This window comes from Benincasa hispida, chromosome 12 (assembly GCF_009727055.1).
Source record: "Benincasa hispida cultivar B227 chromosome 12, ASM972705v1, whole genome shotgun sequence".
In the NCBI taxonomy this organism is placed as follows: domain Eukaryota; kingdom Viridiplantae; phylum Streptophyta; class Magnoliopsida; order Cucurbitales; family Cucurbitaceae; genus Benincasa; species Benincasa hispida.
Genome location: NC_052360.1, coordinates 45,777,745 through 45,797,118, shown reverse-complemented (window position 1 = coordinate 45,797,118; position 19,374 = coordinate 45,777,745). Strand labels below are relative to the sequence as shown.

Genomic DNA, 19,374 nt, shown 5'->3' with positions numbered 1-19,374 from the left:
TTTTTTTTTTATATAAAATGGAAAATTAAAAAAAGAAGAAGAAGGGATTAGAAAGAAGAAGGTGGAATGTGTAATAATTAAAAAGGAAAAAAAAAAGAAGAGAAATTTGTACGGTATTCTCGCTCTCTATCAAAATCTTGCTCTCGCTCTCGCTCTCGTTCTCGTTCACGCTCACGCTCACGCTTTCGCTCAAAATCTCGCTCTCTCAAACTCTTACTGTCTCTCATAATCTCGCTCTCGAATTTGATTAGCTCGTTAGCGGCAAAAAGAAGGAGATTCATTAGCTCGTTATTTAGTCAAACTTGCTGAGATGACAGAATCCATTTGAAAACAACAATATTTTCCTAAAAAAAAAGGAAGATCGAGGGTTCAAAATTCGACCTATCTAGGTCAAATTTTCAACCCTCGACTTATTTAAAACAACAATATTTTTACAAATAGTTTGAAAACAACAATATTTTCCTAAATAGTTTCTAAAATTACAACATTCTTTTAATTTTTCCATTAATTGATTAATATTAACTTAACATAATTAATATAAATATTTTTCAATGAATAAATAACAATCTATTAAAATATTTACTTAATTTGTTTTACATCCAAATTTATTAAATAAATGCAATTACTTATTTACTTAAAATATTAATTAATTAGTTAACAATCTTAAATATATTTAATTAGTAAATTAGGATTATTTAAAATTTAGTTAGTACGAATATTCATTTTTTAATGATCATAGATTACTTATTTATTTTTTATAATCAAACAATTATTTATTAAAATTAATTTTAATTTGATTCTTCGTTATGAATATATGATCATTATTGATGATTTATATTTGGTTAATTATTTATTGTGGTTGATTTTTTTCTTCATTTATTATTAACTTATCATATTTATAAGAAAATAGTATGATTTGTTAATATTCTTTATTATCATATCATATTTTTATCTCATTTTTTCTCCACTTTTTTTTTATCTAATGTATTGTTTATTAAAATATAAAGAAAATTACCTTTTAGTCTTGAGAGTTTTGAAGAATATGTGTGTCTGGTTCCAAAGTTTTCAAAACATACATTTTTAATCTCCAAGTTTTTAAGAATAGGTTCCTTTGGTCCCTATGTTTTGAAAATATATCTTTCTAATCCCAAAATTTTTAGAAATAAGTTAAAAATGTTTTTGCATTATTTTTTTTATAAGTATTTTAAATTAAGAGTAAACATGTATAAGATTTCATCTTCTCTCTAAAATTATTTTTTAAACATATTTTTGTAATTGAAAATTTCATATAATTACATGAGTAAAAACAAAAAATAATCCAGAGACATTTTAAACCTATTCTTAAAAACCTAATGACTAAAAATTTACATTTTGGAATTTCAAGAACTAAATGCACCTATTTTAAAAAGTTGAGACGAAAAATGTATATTTTGAATACTCAGACAGAAAACACATTTATTCTTCTAAATTTGGAGACTATAAAGGTAATGTGCCCTAAAATATATTTTTTTATTATTTAATTAAAATTAAAATTTACTAAAGTTGGACTTAATGAATTAAAAATAATTAAATATTAGATTATAATTAATATGAGATTCATTAAATATAATTAATATGAGATTCATTAAATATATTAATCGATTAATTTTAATGATAAATTGCTCCGTTTTTAAATATTTATAGTTAAAATTATTATTAATTATCAATTAAAATTTATATAATATTGTGATGCTTAATTTTATAAATTTAATAGAAGCATAATTTTTGAATTTTATGAACAACCAATTACAGTTATGTTTAATTCTGGAGCTCCTATTTTCAGACATTTTTTAATACCAAACATAAAATCTTAAACCAAACGGTGAACTAAAATAGTGTTTTAACAATTGTTTTATTTGCAGTTTGTTAACTGTTACGGAAGCGTGTCTCTTCCTCTTAATTTTATAGACTAATAGGATTTTTCAGCATATAAAATGTCTATTTTACCCTTGTGTTTTTAAAAAGAACCTACCTCCTCTTCTCACCATTCACGTTGCCTCTTCACTCTCCAAACCAACGGCGAGTTCGCTCGTCGGCACGACGACGGCGAGTTCCAGGCCACCTTTTTTCAGCTCTCTCCGCTCCCTCCATCAACTCCCTCGCTCTTCTTCAGTAAGTTTCCGATATCATTTCTCTTCATTTCCATTTCCATTGCATCTTTCTGCTTCAGTTTTCATCAAAAGTGGAAAGATAAAAGACGCAATGGTTGTTCTAAAGACGGAATCGTTGTTGTTTTATCTTTTTTTCTGCGTTTGGATCAGTGAATGATCTTTTGGATTTCACGAGTTGTGAAATATGCTGTTTTTTGCTCTCGGTTTTCTCTTTCTTCAGTATTCGTTATTTGAGTTTGATTTGCACTGGGATGTTTGTATTACTCGGCTGGAATCTTGCAATTCCTGCTACGAATGATGCTCCCTCGAAGATAAAATTATTATAATATAAATCAATCTCTAGAGAATTATTGTTCTTTACCTGATTTTCTTTCGCTGCCTATCTCAATGTCCTTGATGTTGTGCCTTCTCAATGTTTAGTGGTCACCAACATCATCTCATTTCTGCCTCCCGCTTTCTTCTTCAAGCTCAGATGTCCGTTTTTCTATAAATCGTAAAGATACTGTATTGTCCCATAAAAGCCAGAGGGGTATTTCTTAAATTTGTATTTCAGATTGTAGAGTCCAATAACTTTGGCCATTACTAGAAGTAAGCGTTCACATTCTTCAATAGAGCAATTAAGTTATTTATCATACTGTACAAGTTGAATTCCAAATTTTGATTTGGTACACTTCTTCTCAAGATATTTGATTTCAGCTCATTACGTGCATCAAGTTGCTTTTTCCGGACCTTTTGAATTACAAGTTTTTTGCCCAATTTTAATTCACATATACAATGTTCATTTACAGAAATGTCAGTGTTAGGACGGAGAGGAATTCATTACTTTCAGAAACTAAATTCTGCAAATATTCCCACCGCATTAATTGAGAAGGGTCAAAATCGTGTTATTGAAGCATCTCTAACACTCATTCGTGAGAGAGCGAAGCTTAAGGTATTCTCGTCTGAAGAATAATTATTCTTATTTCTCATATTTTTATTGATTTAGTTCTTTGTAATTTGTTTCTTGTTAAATAAATTCTAGATAGCCTAATCAAATTGATAAGACTCTGTGATTGATTATATTGAATCTATTAAATTAAGTTGAGAGATATTTGTTTAGAACCTGAATAGGTATGTATATAACTTAGTTATTTAAAATTTGATAAATTTATTAAGCACCCAACATTTCTTCAATAAATTTTATAACTTTGTTTATCTCTAAACCCAAGGGTTGGGTTGTCCTTTGCTTGGGATATTTGCAGATTCTCTCCGGAAGGTTTTGGCGGTAAGCTTTCCTTTAGAACATTTAGTATTTTAAAAGTCCTGTAGTTTCTTAGAGTTGATCTTAGGTGGGTGAAGCCTTCCTAAGGGTTAGTGAGTGAGTGATGTTGGAATGATTTTGTTTTTTTGGCTTTATTTTTAGTTCGATTACCGTGTTACTGTGTAATAACTTTTCTTTATTTTAATATCTTTTATTTTAATTTTTTTTTATTAGTTACTTGTGGTTAAAATATTCCACTATAAGTTTAGTTGTTTTCATGGGCTGGTTTTTAGCCTAGTCCCTAGGTTGTATTTGAGGTATTATTCAAAAGATTAGATTCAAGAAAACTCCAAGATTAGTCCTACATTAGTCCGGATTAAAAACAAAAACCCAATATTTAGTGTTGATACTTGAGTTTGCCAACAGCCAATTACGATATTAATCATTAAGCTTTTGGATTTGTTCTCCTAGGGTGAGCTTGTGCGTGCTTTAGGAGGTGCTATAGCATCAGCTTCTCTTCTTGGAGTTCCTCTGGGTCATAATTCATCATTTCTTCAAGGTCCAGCATTTGCACCTCCTCGAATCAGGGAGGCCATCTGGTGTGGGAGCACAAATCCAACTACAGAAGAAGGTATTCTATTCTGTTGCCTCTAGGAAGTTTCATAAAATTAACTTGGTATGTATTTAATGTGGAATAGCATTAAAGTTGGTTTATTCTTAATATAGAATAACAATAGTAGCATTATCCTCTGTTATTACTTGAAATCTTATCACCTTTTCTATTTTTCTAGATGGTAAATCATAATTTGTTTCATTGTCTTGTATTCAAGATTTCAAAATTAGCCCCAAAGAGTCGTGGGTATAAAGTTTTGATAATTCATATGAAAATCATCAAAATAAGATATATTAGAACATTATGGTTTCAGAAGCAAGCAAGTTGAAGAAACTAATTGTGAAACCTAGGGAATTTTTAATGTATATTGTCTTGTCTGGACATTCATTTACCTGCAAGTTGGGCTACTTGACTAGACAACAGTTCTGTGTGTAACCCCCTTGCCTAATAGCTTATGTTAGCTGAAATTATGAACTCCATTGGCAATTCACGTGCCGAGTGAAAAACAATGCTTTTGTAATGCAGGGAAAGAACTTACTGACCCAAGAGTGCTGACTGATGTTGGCGATGTCCCTGTCCAAGAGATCAGGGACTGTGGTGTAGATGATGAACGATTGATGAAAGTTGTGAGCGAATCTGTAAAGCTAGTGATGGAAGAGGTGAGTTACTTTGGAGCTTGTTTTAATTTATTTATATTTTCTTCTCTTTAATAGTTTGAGGTTGACCAGTGGATCGTCATTGATTAGTGATGTTTCCAATCCACTTTACACGTGCAATGACAAATTTAACGAGTCTGTCAAGCTGGTAATGGAAAGGATCTTATTTTCCTAGTTTGTCCATGTGTGATATCGTTAACCTTATATGTCACCACTAATCAGAAAGATATGGCCCTAGGCCCTTAACTATTCGTAGTTCATTTGATAACTTCTTTGTCATCAGTGTTTTGAACCTTGCTACTTCAGGATCCACTTCGGCCATTGGTTTTAGGAGGCGACCACTCCATATCTTACCCTGTGGTCAGAGCAGTTTCTGAGAAGCTTGGGGGTCAAGTTGATATTCTTCATCTAGATGCTCATCCCGATAATTATGATGCTTATGAAGGAAACTACTTTTCGCATGCTTCTTCTTTTGCACGAATTATGGAAGGTGGTTATGCCAGGCGACTTTTGCAGGTAAGTTTCTTTCCTTGAAAGTGTGATTTTAATATGAAATTTGAAGTCGGTGTTTTTCTCCTTTGACAACTACTTTATTTTTATAGTAGTTTTGATTCTGCGAGCTTATGTCAAAAGAGGGGTTCAGTCGGGTGTGGGGTTTTCCCCCCTCTTTCTAAGATAATACTTATTACTTACGGACCACCCTTAAGTTTTTTATCAGTAAAGGGAGAAAACAGATGCTTTTGTTTTTTTGTTTTGTTTTGTTTTTTTTTTTAAATTGTTAGTTGTTAGATAATCGTGGTGTCAGGAGGATTCTTCTTTCAATTTTCAAGCCCCTATTGTTTGTGAAGGGACATTCCTTGACTTGCATGCTTATTGTGTATTCCCCTTTCTCTTCTCCCAGAGCAGAATCTAGTTCTCACTCATATACTGAATCAAAATCTTGTTGCCACCCGTATAATGATAAACGGATGTTTTAGTGAACTTGAGTAATGGTTTCTCATTTCAGGTTGGCATAAGATCAATATCACAAGAAGGAAGAGATCAGTGCAAAAGATTTGGAGTGGAGCTATATGAAATGCGAACCTTTTCGAGAGACCGTGAATATTTGGAAAATTTGGTCTGTCTCTCGCTCCCTTTCTCCCTCTCAGAATACATGCATAAAAATTTTATTAAAAAAATACATGTATTTGTTCCTTTTAAACAGAAATATGACGCCCCTTGATAGGCATTGTTTGCTTTCCTAACTCTACTGTGTTATATCATATGCAGAAACTGGGGGAAGGGGTAAAGGGTGTTTACGTTTCAATAGACGTGGACTCTCTCGATCCAGCATTTGCTCCTGGAGTGTCTCATATTGAGCCAGGAGGTTTGTCTTTCCGTGATGTTCTGAACATCATCCAGAATCTCAAAGGGGATATTGTGGGCGCAGATGTTGTCGAGTTCAACCCTCAGCGAGACACTGTCGATGGGATGACAGCCATGGTTGCTGCTAAGTTGGTAAGAGAACTCACAGCTAAGATAGCCAAGTGAAAAGCAAAGCCTTGTGTAATTCATCCATTAGGATTCTTACTACTGTTTCTTGCGCACTATGAAAGACCCATTTTTGCAGAGGGAACTTCTAATCACCCAGTAAACTACTAGTGAACTGATGAATGATGAACATTATAAGGTCTCATCTATGTACTCCAGGCAACATGCTGACCCTTCCTTTAGAGCATATCTTCTTTACATAGGAAAGGTCTAGCATTCAAAAGTTGATGGAATCACTTGAGAGTAATAATTATAATCATCCCAATCAGTTCTTAGTGTAGTAGCAAAGCTTTATCAAATATCTGTTAGATTTTTTCCTTTTCCGCCTTCTCTAACCTTTATTTTGAGTTCGTTGCCACCGTGTTGCTCCCTCCACTAGTAATTGTCATTCGTCATCTTTACTGAAATTCTGTCGTCCATTCTAAAAATCGTCGTTGTCGTTAATATGGAATGAATGAGGAGTTATTATTCATTCAATATGTGAAACTAAAAGAGATTTATCCTCCCAATAAAAGTTATTATATTAGCAATAATGTCTTGGGCCATGATAAACATTAACTTTTCATTTTATTGGCAATGAACTCGAACTTTCGATTTGACAATCATATTAGATGATTGTATTAAATTTAGATAAAAGTACATTTTTAGTCGTTGAATTGTTAGGAATAAGTGTGTTTGATAGCCAATTTAGTCGATTAGTTTTGAAAAAATAGGTTCAGAAGGTTCTATTACATTAATAATAATTTTTAATAATTATTCTAAAATATATTTAAAAAGATCCTTTCTGCCTTCTTTTATCTTTATCTTACTCTCTTCTATCTTATTTCTTGGGCTTCCTCTTCGTGGACCCAACTGGGTTTGAACTAAGCTAATTTCTTGGGTTTTTTTCATAATTTTGTTTGTTCTATGATTTTTTTGTCCTTGTTTGGTTTGTTGAGATGAGTTTGGGATTATATTGAGGAATTGGGCAATGATCGTTTCGTTCTTAGGTGTGCTTAATTTGAGTAGATATGAAGATCATTTTCGTAAAACTGTTGGGGAATTATGATGGAGGAAGGGGAGGAGAGAATGATTTTCTTTATTCTTTTTAATTTAAAAATGTTTTAAAATAATCATTAATGTAGTAGGAATCTTTTAAACCTACTAGCCATGCACATAAAAATAGTAATAAATGTAGTAGGAATCGCATGTGGCTAAACATCTGAACATGAGTTTTATTGGTGTGAAATTTCAATAACAAATATAAAGTTTTGTTGGATTGTTCATGATCATAATGGTCGGGTGCTCTTATGTGGTTGCAAATTTATCTAGAAGAAGAGTGACATCAATCTTCTAGAAGCTAAGGCCATTTTGGAAGGCTTGAGAACGATCAAACAGGAATGGGTGGGTGCAATCCTCATATGAAGGGAGGTTGCTTCTGATTCTCTGGAGGTTATCAACCTCATCAATGGGGTGAATTTGTTATGACTTTTGTACAAGATATTATTTTTGTGGGCAAGTCTGTTAATGCCTCTTATCCCTCGTGAGACGAACAAAGCTGTCCATGCTTTTGCAACTTTGACTTCCTCTTAGGGTCTTTTTTTTGGAAAGAGCTTTTTCCAAGTAATATTCTCCCATCATTCTTGATGAGGAGGTTGGGTTGTAGTTTTTTTAGTTGATTAATGTTTATCTAAAAAAACTATATATATCTTATTTTATGTTAATTCACAACAAATATAAAATGAGTTGTACGTGTTTGAGGACCTTTGAAACATTTAAAACATAAATTTTGATTGTGACATACTAAATTTAAATCAATGTACTTTTCATAGGATTATAAATTGTAAATTTTTTCACATGAAATTATAAAAGTGATGAAATAACAATACAAAACATCAACTAACTTATGAATTAATATCTTTGATGATTATTCATTTTGTTAGCATGCTTGTGTAACTCAAAAAGATTTATTTTCGAATAAAAAGTTAGAGATACATATGATACTAATATCTTTGTTTTAGATATCTTTCGAATAATCTATCAAATTTGATTTTGTTGCTTATTGTTATTGTTGTCATGGGTAGTTCTCCTAACATAATAAATAAAAAATATGAAATTTAAACACATGAAAACAGATAAAAATTTTGAGTCAAATAAATAAATAAAATACCTATGATTCTGACGATAAAGTCGAAATTATAGAAATCTAATCCAAGATCTAACTGAAAATAATAAAATAATAATAATATAAAATTTCAGGATCTAACAAAAGCTACATGCTCAATATTTAATTTTCTTTTTCAATTGATTCTTTTCCGATTGAGATGTATGGATCCATGGGCCTATGTGTCGAGAGGGATCCTGTTCATGGATTAACGAAAATGTGCAAAAGCTCTATTTGCCTCTGCCATTCTATGAGTCTCTTCCTTTTTACGTATGGGATCGCCACTCCCTTTGGCAGCATCCACTAATTCGGAACAGAATTTGAAAGCCATATTTCGACCTGGACGTTTTCGGGATGCCCCTAATAACCAACGAATGGCAAGTGTTTTTCCTTGTGTGGATCCTATTAAAATGGAAACTTGATGAGTTGATCCGCCTACAGAAATTAAGACCACTATTACCAAACCTAAGGTTATACACAAAATCAGATTTGAGTTATTATTAGATATAGGTATTTATCTATCTCTTTCCCTTATACCTTATGTAATGTCTTCTTCCTAAGAGTCTGCTTCTTTGTTAAGTAAGAAATTGCGTACGTAAAGGAATCCTTCTATAAGCCGGTTCGTAGCCGGGTTGAAACAATAACACAAATTTATAGATCTTTGTTATGGTTGAAAATGTATACACTCTAAATATAATTGTGTTGCTACCAAAAGGAATAAAATTTTAAATATACTAAATAATTTGTTAAATGGGAGAAGATCCATGTGACAAATTGAAAACTAAAGGCTAAATTATAAAAATTTTCATGAACTTTACACTTTGTGTAAAAAATGTCCATGAAATTTCAAAAGTTTCAAAAATACCCTTAAACTTTAAAAAATAGTTCAAAAAATATCTTTGTCTTTAGTTTTGGATGGAAACCGTTAAAGTTTTAATTAAAAAATACCCTTGAATTTCAAAAGTTTAAAAAATACCCTTAACTTGATAAAAGATGAAAAATACCTCCACCATTAGTATTTGAACTGAACTCGTTAATTCCTTGTAAGAAAATTAACTTTAAAATTAAAATAAAAAGTAAAAAAATGCTCCTACCATTAATATGGTGATCAATTTGTTTAAAGTTATCTTAAGTTCGAAAAGAACCAATTTTAAAACAAATTATATAGATATCCTCATTTTTTTTATATAGATACTCACATATTTCTTTTAATTTTCCAATTCTTAGCTTATACCAATTTTCTCAACAACCAAAATAAAAACCAAAATTTTAGGTTAAAACATAAAATCCCATAAAATTTCACAAAAGTACAAAATCAAAATCTCGTCTTAAAATATACTAAAACGATAAATAGTAAAATAAAAAAAGTATTTGACTATTAACACACACAACTATTATCGTACAATTTTGTTAAAATATGCAAGTCTTAAAATCATTAGGTACTTTTTTTTATTATCTTTCATATAACTTAATTAAAGTATTTAATTTTATTTATTTATTTATTTTAGATAAAAAAAGTGTCAAATAGTTAATAAAAAGGGGAATACGAGTGTATTGAAGAAGGAAGGGGAGAAAAAGATGGAAAATAGAGAGGTAAGACAATATTAACAGTTTATGTTTGTATAACAAGAAAAGTATTTTTTAATTTTTTTAAAAGTTTAAAGGTATTTTTGAACCTTTTGAAAGTTTAAGGGTATTTTTGAAACAAAACTTTAATGGTTTCTATCCAAAACTAATGACAAGTGTATTTTTAAATTCATTTTGGATGTTTAGGGTATTTTTGAAAATTTTGAAACTTCAGCGATATTTTTGACACAAAATATAAAGTTTAGAGGCATTTTTTATAATCTAGTCAAAATTAAAAAGCTTCTTATAATTTTCTATAAAGAACTATGAAGTGGAAGCATTGATCTAAAACATACAATAATAAATGAAATTGTGCATCCTTTATGTTCCAAGTTTTCTTGTGTTACCGCTCTTTGTAGTTTGAAATCAGTTTGCACCTACTACATTTCAAATCCAATCGTCATTGTTAACACTCCCTTTTGAATCTTATCTTTTCTTTCACATCCGTTATAACACAAAGGAAATAAAATTGTTTTTAATTATAAAGGGGTGTAATTTACATTGACTTGCATTTTCACTCTCTCATCTCTTCCATATTTTTTCTCTCTCCCCAACTCATGTGATACCTCTTCATAAATGTAAAGAAAAAAAACTACAAATAATTAATGGAAAGGATATAATGGACATTCAACAAAAATGAAAGGCAAAATGGGGAGATAAAGATTCTCCCTATATAGCACATTTTATGCATAATATAGATTTTTCAAGATTGAGAGACTAAGTTAGCTAAATTGAAACCTTATAGACCAAATACACATATTTCTAAAAACTTAGGGACTAAAAAAGTAATTTTCCCATTAAAGATTGTAGAGTCGAGATTAGTATACATAAGTTAAATTGAAACCTTATAGACCAAAAACAAGACTGAACTAATGATTTTACAAAGAAGGGATCCAAACCAATATCCAATAAAGAACAAAACCGATGGATTGATTTTTATTTGGTTGGATTTATTATCGGTTTGGTTCCTAGTTTTTGGTATTTTATTTTTTTCTTCCAAAATTTTATTTTTATTTTTACTTTTACTTTTATTTTGAATTTGTTCTTTTTACTAATTTAAAATTAGAATTGGGTCTATTTTTTTTCTTATAGAGTAAAATTTCATGTTTAATATGTATCTATTTTTTTTTTTTTTTTTTTAATTTCATATCCCATGAGTTCCTAAATTTTCAATTTAGTATTTAAATACTAAATTGAAAGATTGACCTTATTAAAAACAAATTTTAATTTATGTTTAATAGATGGGGTAATTTTAAAAAAATATTGAATTTGTAAGCGACGTATTATACCCTAAGTTTAAAGTTAAAAAATATATAAGGTATAAAATTAAAAATCTGTGCACTATATTTATATTTTAACCCTCCATTAGTTACTAAATTGTTCAAGATAAAAAGGAAGTTTTTTTTATTAAAAAATGAAATATTGAGTCAAAATATCACTAATTTCAATTAGAAGAAATTAATTTCAGTGCATCGTCTTCTTGCCTGGGCTGTCACAATATTTAAAGTTGTCTAATTCTTGAAGGTGTGAAAATTGAAGAGCAATTACAAGATTTGTAATGAAAAAAGCTAAATAAAGTACCTAAAACTATTGCAATTGTAATAAATTGGGTTTGACATATGTGCTTCAATTTGAATTATGTATATATACAAGAAAAAGAATTCATTCTACTATTTCACTTTCACAGTGTATAAACATTGATTTATCAAGAATACGCAAGAAAAGCACTTCAGATTGTTGATTCATCGTTAGAGATGACTTAGAACCAATAGTTCATTATCTAATGGATTTTTCCGTTCTAATACTCCATCCGAGAGTTATCAGTATTTATCAAATCTGTTTCTCTCTCCAAACAAGCACAACAAATGTCTCTTCTTTTACGAAGACCGTCGGGCCGCGAAGGTTATCTGGGAGATATTTTTTATTTGCATTCATGTCTTTTGGAAAGAGCCGTTCAATCAAGTTTTACTTTAGGTAAAGGAAGTATGGCTGCTTTACCAATAGTTGAGACCCAATCAAGAGATGCTTCAGCTTATATTCCTACTAACGAAAAAGAAAAAATAAAAAAAATAAGACCATTCCATTTCGACAAAAGACCCACACCCAAGTTCCATAGCTTTGGGATATCAGTCAGCTATAAACTTTGTGTTTGCAGATGGATTAACTGAGGCTATTCAAACAGGCAAAGATAAATTAAAGACGGAGGAATAAGCTAATCTTTTTTTAAATTTCGTTGTACTTGTTATAGTCATATTGATTCTTAATATATAAAATAAAATGAAACAACTCACTTCTTATGTCACGTCTCACGTTATTTAAAAAATATAAAGCATAAATTATCATCTCAAAAATTGATAATTTGATCTTTGCCCTATAACGATTAAAAGGTCAAGAAACACTTTTAATCTCAAAATTTATATATATATAAAGTATATAAAATATCTCTATATGTCTCATATTCCAAGAAAGCAAGAACTAACTACAAAAAAAAAAAGGACTGTAATCAACAACATCATAATTACGAAAGAGACTAGTGAGTGACACCCACTAAGAACTTTGACTAATCGGTCAAGTTTAGCCTTGCAGTTTTAGTTCTTCAACCAAAAAATATAAAATATAAAATATAAAATATAAGAATAGAACAAATAGAATAGAACAAAAAATTCTTATCTGCTTGATTATATAATTATTTTCTGTTAATAAAATGAATGCTTTCTGTAATATGACACTGAAACAAAAGAAATGAAAACCTTGAAAATGGAAGCTAATGACTCGTAGCTAAAGGATTTCATCAAAATGGAGTTTATTACAATGAAACATTAAGCCATGTGGTAAAACTTACAACCGTTTCTATACTTTTCTCTTTGGAAGCTCATTATAAATGGCCTTTAAGATAAATGGTGTAAAAAATGTTTTCCCTCATGGCATTTGGTGGAGGTGAACTTGTCAAAGGTTCCAACCAATCAAATAAAGTTTTAAACTATCTATAATCTCTACTACTAGATAGTATTAGTAGCAAGATCAAGTCGATCCATAGAGAGCTACATGTTTTCTACTAATTGATGTTTGATTTTCTTAAGGTAGTTGCGGGGTGGGAGGTGGTGATGGTTTGTTTGGAGGAGAAAAGTAAATGACAAGAATAATAAATAGCATCAAGTGAGCGAAGAAAGATAGCTTAGGTGTTTGGATCCACCCACGTATTTAGTTGTTCATTGGATACTAAAAAAAAAAAAAATCATCAAAATCATGCAAATGCTTAGCCAACACTTTTGGTAATACTAAAAGGAAGTTCAAAACATCTAATCAATCAACATACTAGTTGTAATGCATACTAAACATGTCAACCGACCACATTAAGTTCTAGGGATTGAGCTAAGACGATTAGTTACTAAGTAATGCTTAAGTAGTCTAACTAATTTTATTCTTGAACTTAACAAATCATGAAATGTCATAAAAGGATCACCATGAATAACCAAATAATTTACATACAAACATGCTTTGATTTGTGCTACTGGGGGGTTCATACAAGGCTATATGTCACATACCAATTATGAATCTCTAGCAGACAATGATAGTATATAAGGGTGATCAATCCAAATATAAATCAGGGCATAGAAGTTTAAATGCATTCAACAATCACAAGAATTCATAAGATAAAGAATAGTCACAAGACGTTTTTCAAAGAGCGGGAAGTAGCATATCTTTCAAGAAAAAAATTATGTATGAATAACAAATCCTCACAACATAAATACAATGGGTTTCTTCATCAACTTAAGCTAGAAAATATCTCTTAGTCGTTGAACATTGAGATTTTCAATGAATACATGTTTAGGAAGCTAAGATACATCATAAAGTTCTGAGTTTATTTGTCTAGGAGGCTAAAAGACAACGAGTGTCTTCCTCAACCTAAGCTAGAAAATATCCCTTGTGTGGGTTTCCTTTTCCTTGAGTGCCGCCCACCAGCGCTGTGTAGTGTTGAGGTGATAGTCTACAGGAAAATTTTCGTAATTTGACTCCTTAACCTAAATGCTCCATTTTGGCTCCAAGTGCTCTGATATAGCTTGCTTTTCATCTAAACACTCAAATCTACCTCTTTAGTGCTTGACACCTACAACATCATAATTTAAACACATTAAACTGCACAACAAACTCAAGTTAAGCTAAATAAGATGACACATTCAAGGCGTTATCAACATTCTTCAATAGGAAGTATTGATACGCACAAGCACACACATTGAGTAATAATTCAGTTAAAATGGTCAAGAGACCGAGTATCGTCCTCTGGAAAATTGGTTTGATTCTTTTAACTATTTTGAGATCCTTCTAATTTTATTTAGGGGACCCAACTGTGATGAAAACTTAATTAATCTAATCCTAAAAAGGCAAATAAAGATAGCACCGAGGCGAAACAAGGAAAGACACATCCTAGGATCTTGGTTTCATTGATAGATTAAATAAATTAATTGTTTATATCTTAGATTGAATTCATGCTAATTATAGATCTGGAAGGCTGTTGTCCAGGTATTCTTTTTCAAGCTCAATCCTTTCCAATACCTAATTTTCAATTCACTTTCATGAAATCAATTAATTAGGTACAACAATATAATACTTCATTATCAATCTCCTTTAATCTCCTATCATTTTCATGCATATTTGATTAATGGTCTAGCATATTAGATCTAACTTAAGGCTTTCAAGCAAGACACTAACTAAAAATCATTCAAACACTAGCCAAGTGTTAAAAAAACATTAAGAATAAATATGCTAAAATCGATTATGCAATCATCAATCCAAGAAACACTCAAATTAGTCTTGGGCAATCTAACAACAAAATCATAGATCCTAAGATATAAATCAGTCACTCATGGTTACAATACAAACATAGACGATTTGTGGTGCTTCCAAATATATATAAAAAAAAAAAAAATTAAAAAGGAAAGAAGACACAAATCGGGTTCTTAACTGTCATCCTCAATCAGGAATCACACTCTAACAATCTTTTCAAATATCCACTCATTTGAAGCTCCAAAATGTTATCTTTGCCCATATCTTAGGTTTTGGTGGAGGCCTTAGCTTGACGAACTCTAAACTAAAATCTTCAAAACAACCTCCCTAAAATCTGACGGCAAACTTCCATTTTCAAACAATCGAAATTGTGCCATGGCGCTTGTCTAAAAAAATGGACGCACGGGAAGTTCTTTTGTTGCATCGCGGCGCTACCTTGTGGTTTTTAACCCTATTGGATTTTGCGTCGAGTACGGTGCCACTTTGCGCCATGCATGCATCCTTCCACATTTTTTTACCCCTTTTGACCTATTATCTTGCCCTAGGTCCAAATTTGACCTTCTTAAGAGGTATTTTGACCATTTTATCTTCGAAATTGCTTGTTCTCATTCAATTGTTAGATTTCCTACCGATAAACATAAAAAGTATCAACGATCACAAATTAAGCATAAAACTAACTAAATTCTAATAGAAAAAAAAACACTTTTTAGGTGCTTTTCAAATATATGTGGTTCAATCACAAGAATTTGTCTACAAAGATAATCCTGATTTTGTATGTAAGCCAAACCAGTCATTATATTGGCTAAGACAGGCTTCTTGCCCTTGGTTCAAAAGGTTCACAACCTATCTTTCTTCACTGCTTTTATGAAAAGATAGTGACTCTACAACTTTCCTTTTACTCTATGTTGACAACATTACTATCTCTATTATAATCCATCTTATGTTAAGACAATGATCTAAAGGTTGAGAAGTGAGTTCGAAATGACTGACTTGAGTGAATTGAAATATTTCTAGGACTTGAAGTCACAAGAACATAATCATGTATATTTGTCTGCCAAGCCAAATATGTTAGAGACCTCCTAAAACAAGCTGATATGATGAATTGCAAAACTTGTTTAAACTTGTTTGCAACTAAAGAATCTTCTATCGAGGATGCCTCGACTTTGCTATTAGATCCATAAACTTGAGAGTAGATGAATTTGTTATCTCTTCTCTAAGCTTTTTAAATAATGAGACTTAAGGTCTCTTTGGATTGACTAGAGAAAAATGTTTTTTCAAAAAAATATTTTTATTTAAACTCTTTTGATAAAAACCTTTAAAATATACTTTAAAAGTGCTTCAAAAGTTATTTTGAGTGGTTGCCAAAACCACTTCATCTTTTTCCCAAAATGACTTATCTTCAAGATTAAACACTTAAAAAGTTAAACTAAACACACCCTTAATTACTCCCATTTGATATTGAATAAAATACTACAAGATCTAGTATTATTTCAATAGCAACATAGTTTAATTACAAAATTAATGTCATATTATCCATGGAATCCACTACATTTGATTATTTGCTACACTTTTCTTAAACATTTTTTAGATTTAATCAGCTACAAAAGGCCCAACAATTGTAATGGGCCCAATTATAGTTTAGATGAAACTCTTGATCTTCCAGTATTTCTTTCGAAAGAAAAAGGAGATAGGGATGGGGACTCCTTACCAATGTTCAGATCTAACATTAAAATCATTTGCGCCGGCCATTTAACACTTTTTTTTTCCACATAGAAAATGGATTTTGGAGAATAAACAAACAAATAAAAACAAATTATTTTGAAAGATAAATTTAAGTAAATTATCTTTTTCAAAACCATTTAACATTCAAAAAAAATGTTCCAATTGTATGATAAAATCTTAACTTCTAACAGTTTGATCGAAGATATATATATATATCTTGAGCACTGAAGCTATGTTCAATTTGACTAAAAGAAAATTAGATAACTTTTGAATATTCCGTCGTAGTAAAATCAATTTCTTAAAAAACAGTTTATTAATTTTAACATTAGAAGATTGAACTGTGTCATAGTTTTGTTAATATTTTTGAAACTATATAATTTCTTCAAGGAAAACATTAAAGTGAGCAAAAGAAAAAGAGAAAAAAAACCCATCTTATTTTGGTAGGTCACCATCCTTTTTTTTTTCTTTTGTACCGTTGGTTTCATGAAATTTTGTTGAAGTAATAATTATAATATAGTATATGAAAAATGGTATTAATTCTGATGGAAGAAATGAATTGATGATTCTTGAAGCCTTGGAAGTTACCCATCAGTATCACTATGAAAGCTACCATTCTCCCTCCACATTGCACCAACCAACTTTCCTTCAACATTCATTCAATAAATGATTCATACAATTTCCTTCTCTTAATTCCCATCTCCAACAATGGCTTCCAAATCATGGCCCTTTTCTGTGATCTGCCTTGGCTTTCTATTCCCTTTCGCGATCGGCCAGGCCCCAGTGCAGCCACCGACCTTGCCAACCGTCTCGCCGCCGCCTTCTACCCCGCCTCCGACCGTTACAACTCCTCCACCCTTGTCAACACCACCTCCTACTGTTGTTGCACCATCAACAAGCCCAACCATCCCACCACCCCAACCACCTATCTCGACCCCGTCGCTACCACCAGCATTGCCACCTCCCCCTGCTACGCCTCCACCATTGCCGCCTCCTTTACCACCACCACAAGTCTCTCCAACTCCTTCGCAGGCACCACCTGTGCCAGCCCCCACCCTAGCACCCTTATTGACTCCGCCAACACCAATGCCTTCACCACCAACGCCAGCACCCATCGCGGTGCCAGAATTAGCCCCTGCGCCCGCGCCGGGAAAGCATAAGCATAGGAGGCATCACAAACATAAGAAGCATCAAGCACCGGCTCCGGCCCCAACCGTCCCGAGCCCACCGGCACCACCTACAGTGGTGGATTCACAAGATAGTACAGCGCCAGCGCCATCACCGAATCTGGTAAAGTAAAATTAGTAAATCACATGTTTTCATTATTGTTTGGATATATGCGTTGTTTAATACAATATTATTTTGTTGATCCCCAGAATGGAGGAGACCCAATGAAAGGAAAGGTGGAAACATGTTCTAGAGTTGTATTGGGATTCATATTTCTGGTTGCTACTACAGGCTTCAATTTCTAGTTTTGAAGAGACAATTATTATTCACAAGGAACCCATTATGGTTCATAATATTATAGAATTTGCCCCAGAATCTGAGAGATATATTTCATATGTATAATTTTTTTTAATGATTTGTGGATTGGATTGGAATAATAATGATTTTTTTTTTTTTTTTTTTTAATTTCATTTCATTTTGGTAATCAAATAATCTTCAAGTTTCATGCTGATCCTCATTAATCTCAATCCTGTCCAAAATTAAGAGATGCTTGGTCCATGAACTATGATTTGGATAAAAAGTAGAGAACTCATATTTGGAATTGGAATTCAATTTTGCAATTTCTTTGTTAATTGATCATATTTGACATGCAAGGATTAATTTCCTTCTGATATTTTCATCAACGAGTTAATTGGTATTTGATTAAACTACGAGCTTAATCTATAAGCTTTTAGCTCTGTATTTAATTAAGTTCATGAATAAAAATGTTTGATAAAAATCTTACCACTTTTAATTTTGTGTCAAATAAGTCCGAACTTTAAAAGACGTCCAATAGATTCTAAACTTTTCAATTTTATGTCAATTAAGTTTCTGAACTTTAAAAAGTCTTTAACCAAATTCTTGAATTTTCAATTTGGTTTTACGTTTTTGAAAATTAAGCATATTTCTTCTTAATTTCTTACCATGGTTCTTATGTTTTTTAGGGGTGTACATGGGCCGGGTTGGGCCAGGTTGAGGCATTTTGTAGACCAACCCGAGAATTCAGGTTCGCTTCAAATGAATCCTATTGGTTCATTTTTGAAGGGTCAACTTAACTCAAAATTTTCAGATTGGGTCGGGTTGGGTCATCGAGTTTTTTTATTTTTATATAATTTTGTGTCATATTTTTTTTTAACACACATACATATCTGTCTCTTATACACATCTAGATGTGTATAAGAGACAGGCGTATATATATAAGTATATATGCATGTGTATATATATACGTATATACGTATGTATATGTATATATATAGTCGGGTCAGGTTGTGTCAATCCGAGACCTGACCCGGAATTTAATTTTTTAATATTTTTTAGCCCAACCCAACCCTTATGGTTTGGATTGGGTAATCCGGATTGGTTAGGTTATCGGGTTTTTTGAACACCCCTAATGTTTTTTTTAAGTAAAAGAATTGAATTTTTAACCAAATTTAAAAAATGAAACCAAGTTTTTGAAAAATACTTTTATATTAATTTTCAAAACTTAGCTTGCCTTTAAAATATTGATAGAAAGTAGATACAAAATAAGAAATTTAGAAGTGGAAGGATGATAAACAGAAAGAATTGAGACTTATGTCGAACATCCATCTCTAACCAATCAAATAAAATTTATAACTTACCAATTTAAATAACCTTGACTATCGAGTAATATTAGCAGCAACACCGAGCTGATTCGTAGAGAATCACAAATATTGTTTCAGATAAGT

General features: G+C 31.4%; 2 protein-coding genes across 2 annotated transcripts; both read left to right on the top strand.

The window, feature by feature from the left end:
• Window positions 1–2,015: 2,015 nt before the first annotated feature.
• LOC120092682 (arginase 1, mitochondrial-like) lies at window positions 2,016–6,510 on the top strand. The gene is made up of 7 exons (XM_039050833.1): window positions 2,016–2,151; window positions 2,939–3,081; window positions 3,862–4,021; window positions 4,529–4,662; window positions 4,966–5,175; window positions 5,666–5,776; window positions 5,929–6,510. The coding sequence occupies exons 2-7, from the start codon at window positions 2,941–2,943 to the stop codon at window positions 6,187–6,189; spliced, it is 1,017 nt and encodes a 338-aa protein (XP_038906761.1). The 5' UTR covers window positions 2,016–2,151; window positions 2,939–2,940; the 3' UTR covers window positions 6,190–6,510.
• A 10,616-nt stretch (window positions 6,511–17,126) lies between these two features.
• LOC120067989 (lysine-rich arabinogalactan protein 19-like) lies at window positions 17,127–18,236 on the top strand. Its single transcript, XM_039019646.1, has 2 exons — window positions 17,127–17,752; window positions 17,839–18,236. Exons 1-2 carry the CDS (start codon window positions 17,171–17,173, stop codon window positions 17,932–17,934), a joined length of 678 nt encoding a protein of 225 aa, XP_038875574.1. The 5' UTR covers window positions 17,127–17,170; the 3' UTR covers window positions 17,935–18,236.
• The last annotated feature ends 1,138 nt before the right edge of the window (window positions 18,237–19,374 follow it).

What these genes read in the sequence shown, in the direction of transcription:
- LOC120092682 (XM_039050833.1), top strand. Translation starts at nt 2,941, where the DNA reads ATGTCAGTGTTAGGACGGAGAGGAATTCATTACTTTCAGAAACTAAAT. An exon ending in AAATCCAACTACAGAAGAAG is followed by an intron (nt 4,022 to 4,528) that starts GTATTCTATTCT and finishes TTTGTAATGCAG; the next exon opens with GGAAAGAACTTACTGACCCA. An exon ending in TAAAGCTAGTGATGGAAGAG is followed by an intron (nt 4,663 to 4,965) that starts GTGAGTTACTTT and finishes TTGCTACTTCAG; the next exon opens with GATCCACTTCGGCCATTGGT.
- LOC120067989 (XM_039019646.1), top strand. Translation starts at nt 17,171, where the DNA reads ATGGCTTCCAAATCATGGCCCTTTTCTGTGATCTGCCTTGGCTTTCTA. An exon ending in CAGCGCCATCACCGAATCTG is followed by an intron (nt 17,753 to 17,838) that starts GTAAAGTAAAAT and finishes GTTGATCCCCAG; the next exon opens with AATGGAGGAGACCCAATGAA.